At 50.2% G+C, this 12,081-nt stretch overlaps 3 protein-coding genes across 3 annotated transcripts; 1 reads left to right on the top strand and 2 right to left on the bottom strand.

The window, feature by feature from the left end:
- Positions 1–20: 20 nt before the first annotated feature.
- Positions 21–2,723, bottom strand: COCVIDRAFT_104890 (hypothetical protein; the record flags this gene model as incomplete). Its single annotated transcript, XM_014698947.1, has 6 exons — positions 21–726; positions 774–1,209; positions 1,264–1,323; positions 1,377–2,226; positions 2,462–2,552; positions 2,698–2,723. The coding sequence occupies 6 exons, from the start codon at positions 2,721–2,723 to the stop codon at positions 21–23; spliced, it is 2,169 nt and encodes a 722-aa protein (XP_014554433.1).
- A 2,863-nt stretch (positions 2,724–5,586) lies between these two features.
- COCVIDRAFT_39636 (hypothetical protein) lies at positions 5,587–5,898 on the bottom strand (the record flags this gene model as incomplete). The annotated part of the gene is made up of 1 exon (XM_014698948.1): positions 5,587–5,898. The coding sequence occupies one exon, from the start codon at positions 5,896–5,898 to the stop codon at positions 5,587–5,589; it is 312 nt and encodes a 103-aa protein (XP_014554434.1).
- A 33-nt stretch (positions 5,899–5,931) lies between these two features.
- Positions 5,932–8,726, top strand: COCVIDRAFT_104900 (hypothetical protein; the record flags this gene model as incomplete). Its single annotated transcript, XM_014698949.1, has 3 exons — positions 5,932–6,370; positions 6,420–8,558; positions 8,614–8,726. The coding sequence occupies 3 exons, from the start codon at positions 5,932–5,934 to the stop codon at positions 8,724–8,726; spliced, it is 2,691 nt and encodes an 896-aa protein (XP_014554435.1).
- Between the last annotated feature and the right edge of the window lie 3,355 nt (positions 8,727–12,081).

The following is a 12,081-nucleotide window of genomic DNA, read 5'->3' on the forward strand; positions in this document are numbered from 1 at the left end:
AACCGCGACCAAATATCAGGTCAGCTTACTGTCCCATTCCACGTAGCATTGTCCAACCAGTTCAAAAAATCCTCGGCCTCAGTAGGTATCGGCTCCAGCCCCTCAATCATCGGCATATCAAGAATTCCTTGTCCAGCACTCGCCATCATATTCTCTGCATCCTCACCATCCTCCTGGCTGCGGTTTGCAGGCGGTTCATAGTTGAGGACTTCATCTAGCACCACCGCAAGCATCTTGTTGAGTTCGCTGCAGAGTCTGTGGTTTCCGTCGCCGGGTAGAATGATCCACTCGAGGCACGATGTTAGTATGGAGAGATTCCGTATGACGTCTGCACGCGAGATTGTACTTGGGAGCGGGACACCCTCGATTGTACAGCGGCGTAGCTCCAGAGCTATTACACCGGCGGCTGGGAAGCAGTAGAAGAGGACGACGGTGGGGAAGTGGCGACGCGTCTCGTAGACACGATTGTTGGGCATGGTTGATACAATCGATGTTGCAAGGAGTTTGAGTGATACTTCCAATAGTGCAGGAAGGGCTTGTTGCGTTATCTTGTGGAGAAGGCGTTGCGTTTGGAATTCCAAATGTAGATAATCCAGGTAACAAGCGATAAGGCGTACAGCTACTCCGGGTCCTCGAACATTCCAGGCAGCATCGTCTGTATATGTCTCATATCGGAGGTACGCTGGTAGTGCGTGCCACCATTCTGCGCATTCTGCCGAAATCGCTCTTCGGGTTGTCAGGTCTCGTACAAGTGGAATCGGGAGCCGACTTACTCTATGTTCCGTACCACTTCACTGTCTTTCTCTCCAGCAAGACTCTGTTCTAGTAGCCTTTCTTTGAAGACACTAAGTTGACAACTTAGGCGAACGAATGTAGCAGGATTAAGGAACCCTCCAGTATTCCAACCCGCACTGTCGAGCTTCGAAAGCTCTTCATTCAGTCTAGTTGCATCTTCCGAGATTATGGCCTGGTCACTGATGTCTAGTAGCATCTTGCGATCACTGTATCTCCAACCCATCAATGGAGGCCGCCCATAGAACACTGCTAGAGTCTTGTCTGAGCGGTAAATTGCAGCATATAGCCTTCGCCTAAACTCCCGCATGAAGAAGGGCTCATGGTTTTCACCTTCTGAACTGGAGGCTTCGCAATGTATCCCTGCAGCATACAGGGCACTGACACTATCTCCCATGCGTCGCCATGTTCCATGGTCTTCTCAAAAGTCAATGCCTAACATACGGTACATTTTCAGAGTAATGTACTTACGATTGTCTCCATAATAATTACTGACTACTAGCATATTGATGTAGACAAGACATACCATTACTGCAACTGTTAGCAAAGCACAAGTGCAGTGACCTGATTTGATTTTCTCTTACTCTCGTTTACTGCGCCATGCGTCTGGCAAATGTTGATACATACGTTAGTAGCATGCATGACATCTTCAATGAACTCGTCCTTGTTCATCACCTCACCTCCCTCTAGTGTAAACATGGGATCATTCGGCGCCGTAAATTGAGCCTTGGAGCCAGCAAGAACCAGAACAAGGCCTAAAGTCTCCCATCTCAAATTTTTTCCAGTGAACAACGTATGAAACTCGGCTGGTCGCATGTCTCCAGGCACCTTCATGGGCCGTGCGGTGTTTCTGGTCATCTCGGCATATAACGAATAGACATCATTATCAGCAGACTTTAACAGTTCCATATCTTTGCGGAGTTGAGGAAGTGCTGAGAGAATCAACGGACCAATAATGGGACAAGCTTTTTGTGTTTCGAAGTATAGTGTTAAAGACTTTTCGAAGAAACTGAACGGTGACAGGGACGAAACTATCAGATTTCCCAAGGCGAATTGACAGTGACGATGTCCCATACTTCTACTAGGCACTGGAGAAGCCGGAATAGGTTGCTCCGAGGATTCTTCATCCATGGGCGTGGGTAATGGATGCTCACCCGTGAAGACGGAGGCATAGCTCGTTGATCCCAAGAAAAAGTTCCTTGCTGGATGAGACACATTTTGGAGTGTTCTGGTGGTAGGTTCTGGTGGTGTTGGCCATGTATTACTCACCGCCCCTGGATCTGCATCATTTCTAAGAGTAGGGGGACTGAGTGTTAGTGACGCCAGCCTTCCTTGGCCGTTTATAGATTGCGCATCTAGTTTTCTCCGACGTGACTCTGGTTTCTTCCGCGGTGTTCCGGCCGGCTTGGTCATCGGATTAGGGTGATAGAAGCACTTATAAGTGTTAGTGTGATCATACGTGCATGGTTTTATAACTAGGTAATGCAAGCGTTCAGGGACCACATTCCGGCCTCCCGAATACCTTCGAAATATTCGCGTGCGTTGGAGGCATCGATGTGCCAATCACACTGAGTGAACGTATTTTAATGTTTTTTTTTCAAAGTTCCCCTTCCTACATTAGGAGGCGTGATCATGAATACTTGTGAAATCTAGTGCGGGATCTACTTACTTGCTCCGTAATCCCGCGAGCATGGCACTTCTGGCAGGTAGGCGTTGCATGGTCGCACCTAATCTTTGATATGCGACACGGTTCACATGACCTGTGATTAATTAGCATCCGGTGTCCCTGGACGGGAGCTAGCATCCCGAGCCATTTCCAAGCTCTGCGCCTGGTCACGGACAGTGTGCACTGCTAGCGTGCACCACAGCCGTCACCGTAGGTTGACGGCTGGAATGGCCACATACCTCGGCTTTCCATTTCTCCGCAGCATATCGAGTACTGTAGCTAAGTTCTGGATGGCAAAAGAATGGTGGTGGGGTGTTTTTCACACTTGTTGTCTTAGATGTGGTGTTGCCCAGAGCCATTATTCCGAATGCCCATGAATCTAGCTCCGAGCCCCCGATGTGTGCGCTAAGATCGACAGCGCTAAGCTTGATTCGGCTCGATAATTACCCAATGGAGTTCTTTTGATGTCACGGAGTAAATTCGCAATTGTAGGAGTCGATTGAATCGAGTTAGATAAGAGAGCATGCCAAGGAAGGCTTGAAGCCGAAGGCAAACCAGCCTCATAGCTTCTCTTCATCCGGGTTTCATATCTACACATGAGCAAATGTGATAGACAACGAGACTATCAAGATGTCCGGCGATTTTGATCACATGCCTTAGCTCTAAACGCTAGCGATGTGTGATTGTATCGGCATGTGTAGCTAAAGGCCAAGTGTGCTGGTCATTATATATAGCCAACATCTATCTTTGACGGTCAGAGGCCAGATCAAACCTTCTGGGTCAAACCCTGCAGACGTTCTAGCGGTCAAAGGGTCCTCTGTCGGGCGTCCGATGAGGCGAAATCGGAAAACAGTCCTCTCATCAAAACAACCAATAATATGACAGTACAAGCAAGGCAGACGAGGGAATGTACATGATTCACGTCAGCCTCCAAGGCGTGTTTTTTTTCAGCTTTCGAGATTTTTCTGACTTATCTTACTAAATCAAAATGCACGTAATGGATACCTGAGCGCACGCGATTGCTCGGTGAGATCTCCGGTAAGCCTAAAATGGTACAGCATCGCGTCCCTTTGAAATGCCGAACTTCATATCCTTCTTGCGAGTACAATGTTGATTACACATGTGTGATAGATCGGCGAGCGTACCTCCCGGTGAAATGTCTCTTTGAACCCACCTGCATGTGTCATCACACTCTCTGCGTAAGTCTTGCCTACTATCTACCATAGCCTTACTTTCACTCACCAAATCCAAGCGTCATGTTGCTATGAAGAACTATGACTGTGGCGACTAGAGGTCGATTACTGTGGAAGAAAGTCGGGCAGCAATTGTTATATCGAGTTCTCTATATCGTGGAAGCTTGGCTGGTTGTCGGCCCTTTTTGTAATGCAAGGGTGCCATGTACGATATTCAAATTCACTTTCCACAATTAATGGAGCCAACAATCGATTATAGGTCATTCAAACCGAGGCTGTGAAATTGCATCACGGGAGCGATTTTGGGTTCTACATAAGCGTTTGAACCCGCACCAGACCCCTGATCTAGATGACTTGTAGACTAGAGCTCATGGTTATAACTACGATTCTTAATCAGGGTACTAGACTATCGTGTACAGTTAGCATCGGATACAGATCTATTCGTAACCGGAGAACTGCCGTGGTGGGAAACCGACACTTTTCTAGACCTCATCAGGGCTAGCCTATGTTTACATACGTTCTTGTAGATAGTAGCGAGTTTCTGTCTGAAACATATCACAAAGTCATCAGTGATCAAAACACAAGTACACCTATTCAAGGTTTATTAGATCTATGAGTCTCTGACTTGATGTAGCTTCTTCAAGAGCCAGTTGGAATTCAAAAGAAAAAAAACTTCTAACTCTGTTTTGGGGTCGGCTTCTGTATACAGCTCCTGTTTGGTGTAGTCGTGCAGTTAAAGCTCTGCAGCCATCAAAAGAGGTTACATTAGAAGTATTGCACGCTCCACTGATGGCTACATACGTATCCGTTTCTTTCGCATCTATGAAGATTACAGAAGTCTCTTGCTTCTAAACATACTTATCGTTGTCTGTGACGAATTCTGCACTCTCACAGTTATTTTCTTTTGCGGTCTCTCTTCGGATACTTTGTCCATGCCGGGTGGAGATGCTGAATCTTATCACTTTCTCTGGGTTAAGCATGACGGTTGGTCAGGAACTTGATGTTGTCTGGTCATCTTGGCCATGTTGGATAGAAACTGTATTTATCTTGGCTGAGTGCATGTGGTACGGGAGGCTGCACCGGTGCCCGGCATACTGCCGTGCCGAATGCGGCATAGTGTCGTGTCCTGCCGAATTCCCTCACGCCCACTTGAGCAAGCACGGCCGAGAGTAGCAAGTCTACGCTTGTTGACATGGTTGCTCACCACGGATCCTTCGTTCCCATTTTCCCTGCTGTCGCCACCTCTACACCAAAGGCCCCTGCCCATTTATCGAGCAGAACGCAAAGTCAATCGAGAAACTCATCACGCGCGATAGCCGCGGGGCTTGCCCAGCTACTCCAGTTGCCCTCAGTTTGTGCTGGCGTACCACAAGTTTGTCTACTATACACAAGATTCATATCTTATCGAAGCAACCATCCGGACCGCGAAGGCTGGTACGACACACTGGCTGGAGGAACAATCAAGTCTAGTTTCCGGACGGATGACAGTGTTTTGCAGCATGAGCTGGCAGCTTGTCGCACCGGTGAACACAGCAGAGCCGCGCTAGAGCAAAACGCGGCGGTGCTCTGCCACCCATTACCTTCTGTCTGACCTGCCATTCGTTTCAGCACCCGCCACTGATTGGGAGCGGTTTAGCGAACAAGGCGCAGCCAGCGGTGCACTGCATGCGTCTATGCCTGGGGTAGACAGGCTGGCGGCTGCAACCCAGATCCGGGACTCCAAAACCCGCCTTGAGGACGTGCAAAAAGCGCAACGCAAAGGCCGCAGAAAAGAAACGCGCCCAGCCACTTGTACACTGATATCATGAGCTCAAACAATGGGTGATTTACAGTGCAGCGCGGGGCGGCGCGAAGGTTGGTTTCGGCTTGGTGTGATCTAAATGTTGCACACAAGCATGCAGCTAAGCCAATAGCCTGCATTTGCCGGGTTGCTCTTCACCGGTCTTCGCGGGGCAGCGTAAGATGTGCTTGAATGCCGTCGCCGTCTGAACTTCTGCCCGTCAGCCGTCCCGAGACAGATTCTTCTTGTGTCTTATCTCTCGAGTCGTAGTGAGCGGTTCTCACTCTGGTCGGATCGCCCTCATTTGTGTTCCTTGTTGCGCATCGCTCTTCTGCGCGCGCACAAGCCGTCCACCTCCGCTCCGCGTCTTCAGTATCATCGTGGGCCCGTGGGTCGACCTTTTGGCCCTTTTCACAACAAAGATTCCCCTCTGCGGTCTGGTGCGCAAGCCCTAGGAAGACCCTCATTCTGGTTTGGCCCCAAGTGGCCACTTGCGCGCCATGTCGACATACTCGCAGCAGTACCACACCTATCCAGACCAAGCTCTTTTCGTCGATCCCCATGCCTTTGTCTTCGGCGGCCAGTACGATGCGCGACAGCGCTCCAAGACACCGACCGACTCTCTGGTCAATCATACTGGGCACTCGCCTGGACCACTTGCGACCCCGCCGCCTTTGAGCCGGGGCCCATCACAGCAGCCCGAACTGCTCCAGGATCCTGAGCACATGTTATGGGACAATGGTAGCTCTTCAACGTCCCCTACGTCTGTGAGGACACCGGACGGTGACTCGTTCGAGGTGGAGATGCTCGACTCCGACTCCATGCGCAACTACTACCACCAGAACGGCAATACCGTAGCATCGCAGACTTCGCCTACTGGGCTACCCACAATGGATTCCAGCATTCTCTTTACTGCTCACGGTACCTTTAGCGACCAAGGTACGTTGCCCTTGGGTTAGTTTATCTGTTTCTGCTGACGCGCCCATAGCCGTCCAAGCAGCCTTCAATGCTACAATGGCCGACCCGCAAGTATTCCAGCAGCAGTATAACATGCAAGCCCACCAAGCGCAACAAATGCCAATGATGCACTCCCAGAACAACATGTACGACCAGAACTACACCACCCAGCCACCCCGCTTTGACCCTTGGAACGGGCAGGGACCTTCAAGATCCTCAATGACACCCAGGTCGGGTCATGTTGTGTTCGACCCAGCGAGCGACCCTGTAAACTACTCCGAGTATTTGGTCGATGTGGACACCTGGGCGGCGCATTACACCGACCCTTCGTCTCTCATCTCACCCAGCGAGCCTACTATTCCGATGCATGATAACATGTTCTTTTCACAAACACAGAACCTCGCTTCATCATTTGACCCAGTCCCACAGACGCCACTACAGCATCGTGGCTCTCTGGACATGCAGCATCGAGGTTCCTTCGACACGCAACATCGAGGCTCCTTCGACACACAGCATCGCGGTTCTGTAGACGTGCAGCAGAGAGGATCCTCACCACTACCAGACCAACAGAACTTTGTCAACTACAATGCCACTTCTAGTCTCTTCACTGAGAATTACATTACTATCAACAATGCCTTTTCAGCGTCACCATCGGCAACATCGTCAACTGGCCTTCACCCATCTTCTCCCTTCCAGCCAGAAATCAGTCCATCTGCACCTAGCCCAGGAAGTTCCGACAGCATGTACTCAGCTTACCAGCATTCGGACTCTGGGATGATGATGGATCAGTTTCAGACGCAACAATTTGGAAATTTGCAGCAACCACAAATGCACACTCTCAAAGTAGACCATGTCATCCATAGTGGCGTGCCCGAAATGAGTTTCGATGCGTCTCCTGAGCCGGAATCGTCTCGGAGTGCAGCACAGAAAGCGCTAGCAGCGAAGTCTGGGGGCAGAGCTCTGGGCACTCACTTGGAGCCCACGGTCGCCAAAGCAGCGCACGACATGCGTAAGATTGTTGCATGCTGGCATTGTGTGTTGCAGAGAGACAAGTGCGGTCCTGGAGACATCTGCGACCGATGCTTCAAGCGATCTCAGCGGCCCAATGCTGACTGCGGTCTTGGATGCAACCGTATGAAGCTCATCGACTTGTCGCCCTACTTCTTGCCCTCACTTGTCACTCAAATGCACGAAGATTCAAATCTCACTCGCTTTGTCACCCAATACATCCAGCAGTGGGGTAATGATGAACTCACAGTTTTCATGACATGCGGCCAGAACAGCATGCCCAGGATTCCTGTCAAGGTTTATGAGTTTATTCCGCGTGGAGACGAGCTATTAGTACAGATCCAATACAGGCTCGACCCAAGGACACAGAAAAGAATTCCGATCAAGAAGCGAAGTCCAGCACTAGGCATGGTACACATCAATCACAATGAAGAGAAGAAGTACGACAAGTATATTTCCGACATCGTCGACCATCACCTCGACGCTTTTGGCGAGCTCTGCTGGATGGAAGACGACAATGACTTCCAGCAAAAGCTCTTCAAGCTGATGACGCGCGTAAAGCCAAAGTCGGACGACGAATCCAAGCTCCTCCGCGAAATCTTCCGCCTTATCATTGTCACCTTTATCATGTCGCACACGCTCACCATTGCTGAGGAAACCAAGGTCGCAACATTATCCCGTATGCATTCATATGGTGGCCCCAACTCTTACGTGGACAACTTCACATCGCCGCGCATGACGAACCGACAGCTCAAGTACTTTTTCTCGCGCCTCCAACGATCCATCCAGGCCAACGTCCTCAACAAGTTACAACAAATTCTCAAATCATCCAAAGGATGCGACAAATGGCTTGCGGCATTCGTTGCTGTATTGGGCATGTGTATGGCGCTTGAGGACCAGCAGAAGACCATCCACCTTGTGATGTTGACCAAAGCCCAGACTGAGGGACTCGACCAGAGGGACGCACAGGATATGGCGGATGAAGCGTGTCGTGAGATTGACAACAGGATGCATTTTGTGCAACAGATCTTCCGATGGAAGTACAACCGCAAGTGTAATCCCATGCGTGATGCCGATCTCGATTGGGAGAAGGAGGTTGGATTTGGAGATGCATCAAGTGTAAACTTTGTCAGACAGACTGCGCAGTTGGTGAAGGAGAACAGTAAGTAATTTCGGTGTGATTGAGAGGACGTTGAGCTGGTGTTAACACACAACAGTTGACTTTCTACAAAGAAGACAAGCAGTAAGCATCTCGCCTGCGAACCAGACAAAGTATACGTCGCGCCTCGTCGGGCAATTCCTGCTTTCCTTCTGGCTTCCAAGCGTGTAATGCTATTTCTACGGTTTTTTCCGCGCCGTCATCCTTGTTTCGATATCTGTTACATTTCTGCATCGAAATGTTCTACGCACTTTCTTCATCATGTCACGTTTGTAACGGCCTGCTTTTCCGGAGACCCATGGTCTCTGTCGCCCTTCATTCACGAAAATTTGTGGCACGGTAAATGCCCCGCTGGTCTACGACTTACGACTTCCAACTACTTCTCGATCGTTTCGATTCTTACGAGACAATAGTTTATACCCTTTCTGGTTTCTTGGCGGTGTAATTCTTTAGAGGAAAGGGACTCTGGGCTCATCAAGAGCAAATGACCAGCATGTAACGTAGCATATCTACTACAATAAATTTACATTATTGAAAGTTTATCTATTCCAGCATCTGATTTATTTGTATTATCATACGAGAAAGACATCAGGCGCTCTTGGGCCTAACCTACATCTCTGCGCCACTCGTCATCAAGCTTTCGGCTCCAAGATCATTCCCCCTTCCCGCAGCCCTGTCCGCACCGAACCTTCTCTGCACGCACCCTTCTCTGCACACGCCATCTTCCCCTCCGCGCCTCCCTATCATCTTCAGGCCTCCAATTCCTTAGCCAAAAAATCCAGCCAGCCACTACCCCTCAATCTTTCTGAAGCTTAGCCTCCCCCTCCCTTTGCCTTTTCTCACCCGAACCTATCTTATCCGTCACCGCCAGCTCTCTTCCTAGTCGATCGGCATCCGTATCCGCACATACACACGCAGCACCCACCCACCCAAAACAACTCACCCACACCGAGGAAGCAAACGCACCTACCCTTGCCGCCAATCAAAAGATTAAAACTTAGTCACTTAGCATCAGCAAGCAAATTACACTCTCCACCAAATCCAGTAATCAACTCCCTTCCTGCCCTTACGCGCGTAATATGCTTGCTACCCAAAGCAGCACGCCTAATAACAAACAAAACCGTTTTTGGGTGGGCAAAAAAATCGGAGGTTATTAACAAGCCGCTCTGCATGTGCATGCATTAACGTCAAAGCACCCCTACCTTACATCCCCACTTTCCACGTTCATTCATTCACGTTTATGCTACATCGCCGGTCCGCATGTCGCGACCTTTTCGCAAACCATGCAAAGTCTGACTAGTAGTTACGACAATCTTTGACGATTTACTTTTCGACCCCCCCTCCCCCTCGCCCCCTCGCCCTTAGTCGCGAAAAATTTAAAGTTCGGGGCTAGTCAGTCTCACGTGCGGACTTTTTTTGTCGGGTGCGGGCATGCGTGCGTGTACGCTGGATTGTGTGTGTTTAAAAGGGACGGCTGCATGTACGTCTGAGGGGTTTTGTTTGGGGTAGGGCTAGGGTGCTGCGGCTGAAAAGGGTAGCTCACGAGCCGGGCGAGCAAGTCTACGAGACAGGCAAGAAAAATGTGGAGATAAGGCCAGATTGGAGGTAAGAGGGTATAGGTGGAGATGGTATGCGTGGTTGCAATAGCATGAAGCATATGGAGTGCGCCACAAAACGAAGCAGGTTTTGAAAGGGCGGATATGCGCTGCGTTGATCTGAGTCGTGTGTGTGTGTGTGTGTGTGTGTGTGTGTTAACGCGAGATTACATAGGGTGGGACGTTTTTTTAGAGGGTTGTTCGTTTACTGGTTGGGTGCGATGCGAGGCATATTTGACCTTGGAATACGAGGTGCGGGTTGCTGCTGACAGGGGGGAGAGGGGTGGTAAGGCGGGTGAGTTTGCGCTTACTTCCTTTTTTTTGACGTTATGCTTGCGTGCGTGGTGCATGCATGTAATGGGGTTCTTAGTACACAGTGGGTTTAGAGTTTGGATAGATATGGAAAAAGTGGGGGGTTAGTTGTTACCACTACTGTACTCCCCCATGTCTGGATATCTGCTTTTGTGCAAGCTAGGGGGGGTGGGGGGGGGCATGTTCGGGGTGTTTGCTTGTATCGTGGTTTGGGTTGGGGCAACGCAGGGGGATTGGTTCGGACCCATGGGCCTATTTACTTTTTTTTGGCCCGCTCTGAGCACGGCACGGGATCCCGTACAGCTACGGTGAGATGCGGCAGGGCGGGTGAGTGACGGCGGGTTGCAAACAAGATACGACTTTTGGTCTATGGCGCGATACACCCTGCATTACAAGTTTTATAGGACCGATTGCCGGGATGATTCTTGACGTGGGTACGAGTTAGTTCTCGTGTTTGTGAATGAAACCGAGTAATGTTGGCTGATATGGTGCGATGAATAGGTAAAAAGTAGAATTACTTAGATGAACAAAGGAAATGGTTTGGCTCCAGTGAGCTTGTGGTATATGTGTCCAACTCCATGATGCAACAAGAAAATTATCTCCTCGGTGATTCCATCCCGCTTGAACAAAATCGTGACAAAAAAGATGAGCAGCCAAACATAGAGCAAAGATATTAAGCGCAAGATAGAAGAATCATACATGTAGAAGCATACTTGATGCTTGACTGCAATCATCTGCCACATCATCATAATCATCATACCTGTGACTGTGTACCTCTCGTTCCAACTCTGCGCTCATCCACTTCCAATCGCTGATAGAGAAACTGTTGTTGCTGCGGCTGTTGTTAGCCTATCTGTCATGCAAGGCAATCGAGGAGAGGATGACGCACTGGAGGGGGAATTACCTACTGCTTGGCCCGCCCACCCGCGTTGGGGAAAAGCAGCCCGAGACCCTCTTCCCAACCGCGCTCTGTAACAATGTCGATCACAGCACGGCCAGACTCATCAAGGGCCTGTAGATCGGGAGGTCCGCCCATGTCGAGAAGGAGTTTCAGAATCTCGGCATCACCATTCTCAACAGCTTGCAGGATGGCGTTCCAGCCTCGGTGCATTTTGTTGATATCGGCGCCGCGGGTGAGTAGCATTTGGATAATTTCCGTATCACCGCTGTAGCGGCGGAGGGCTTTGACAATGGGCAGGTGCTCGCCTGGAGCATTGGGATCGGCGTTGGCAACATCGAGGAGGTAGCGGACGATGACCTTGCGCTCCTCGCGAATAGCAGTGGTAAGGGGGGAGAAGACACCGCAGTTCTTGTCCTCAACACTGACGCCAGCGTCAAGGAGGAGCTTAATGCTTTCGAGCTGGTTGGCGACTACGGCCATTTCCACTACACCGCGGAAGGCACGAGGGTTTGGTGTCGCGGCAAGAAGCTTCTTGAGGATTTCCGGGCGTTTGACGGCCATGCAGAGGGGCCAGTCTTCGCCTCGAATCGCGGGATCCGCTCCCCGTTGAAGCAGAATGTCGACGAGCTCACCCCTGTTTTCTCGGATGGCGGTAGTGAGCGCTGTGCAGCCCTCTGGTGTTCGGTCATTGGGGTTGACACCATGATCAAGAAGGTAG

This window comes from Bipolaris victoriae (genome assembly GCF_000527765.1).
Source record: "Bipolaris victoriae FI3 unplaced genomic scaffold scaffold_69, whole genome shotgun sequence".
Lineage (NCBI taxonomy): Eukaryota > Fungi > Ascomycota > Dothideomycetes > Pleosporales > Pleosporaceae > Bipolaris > Bipolaris victoriae.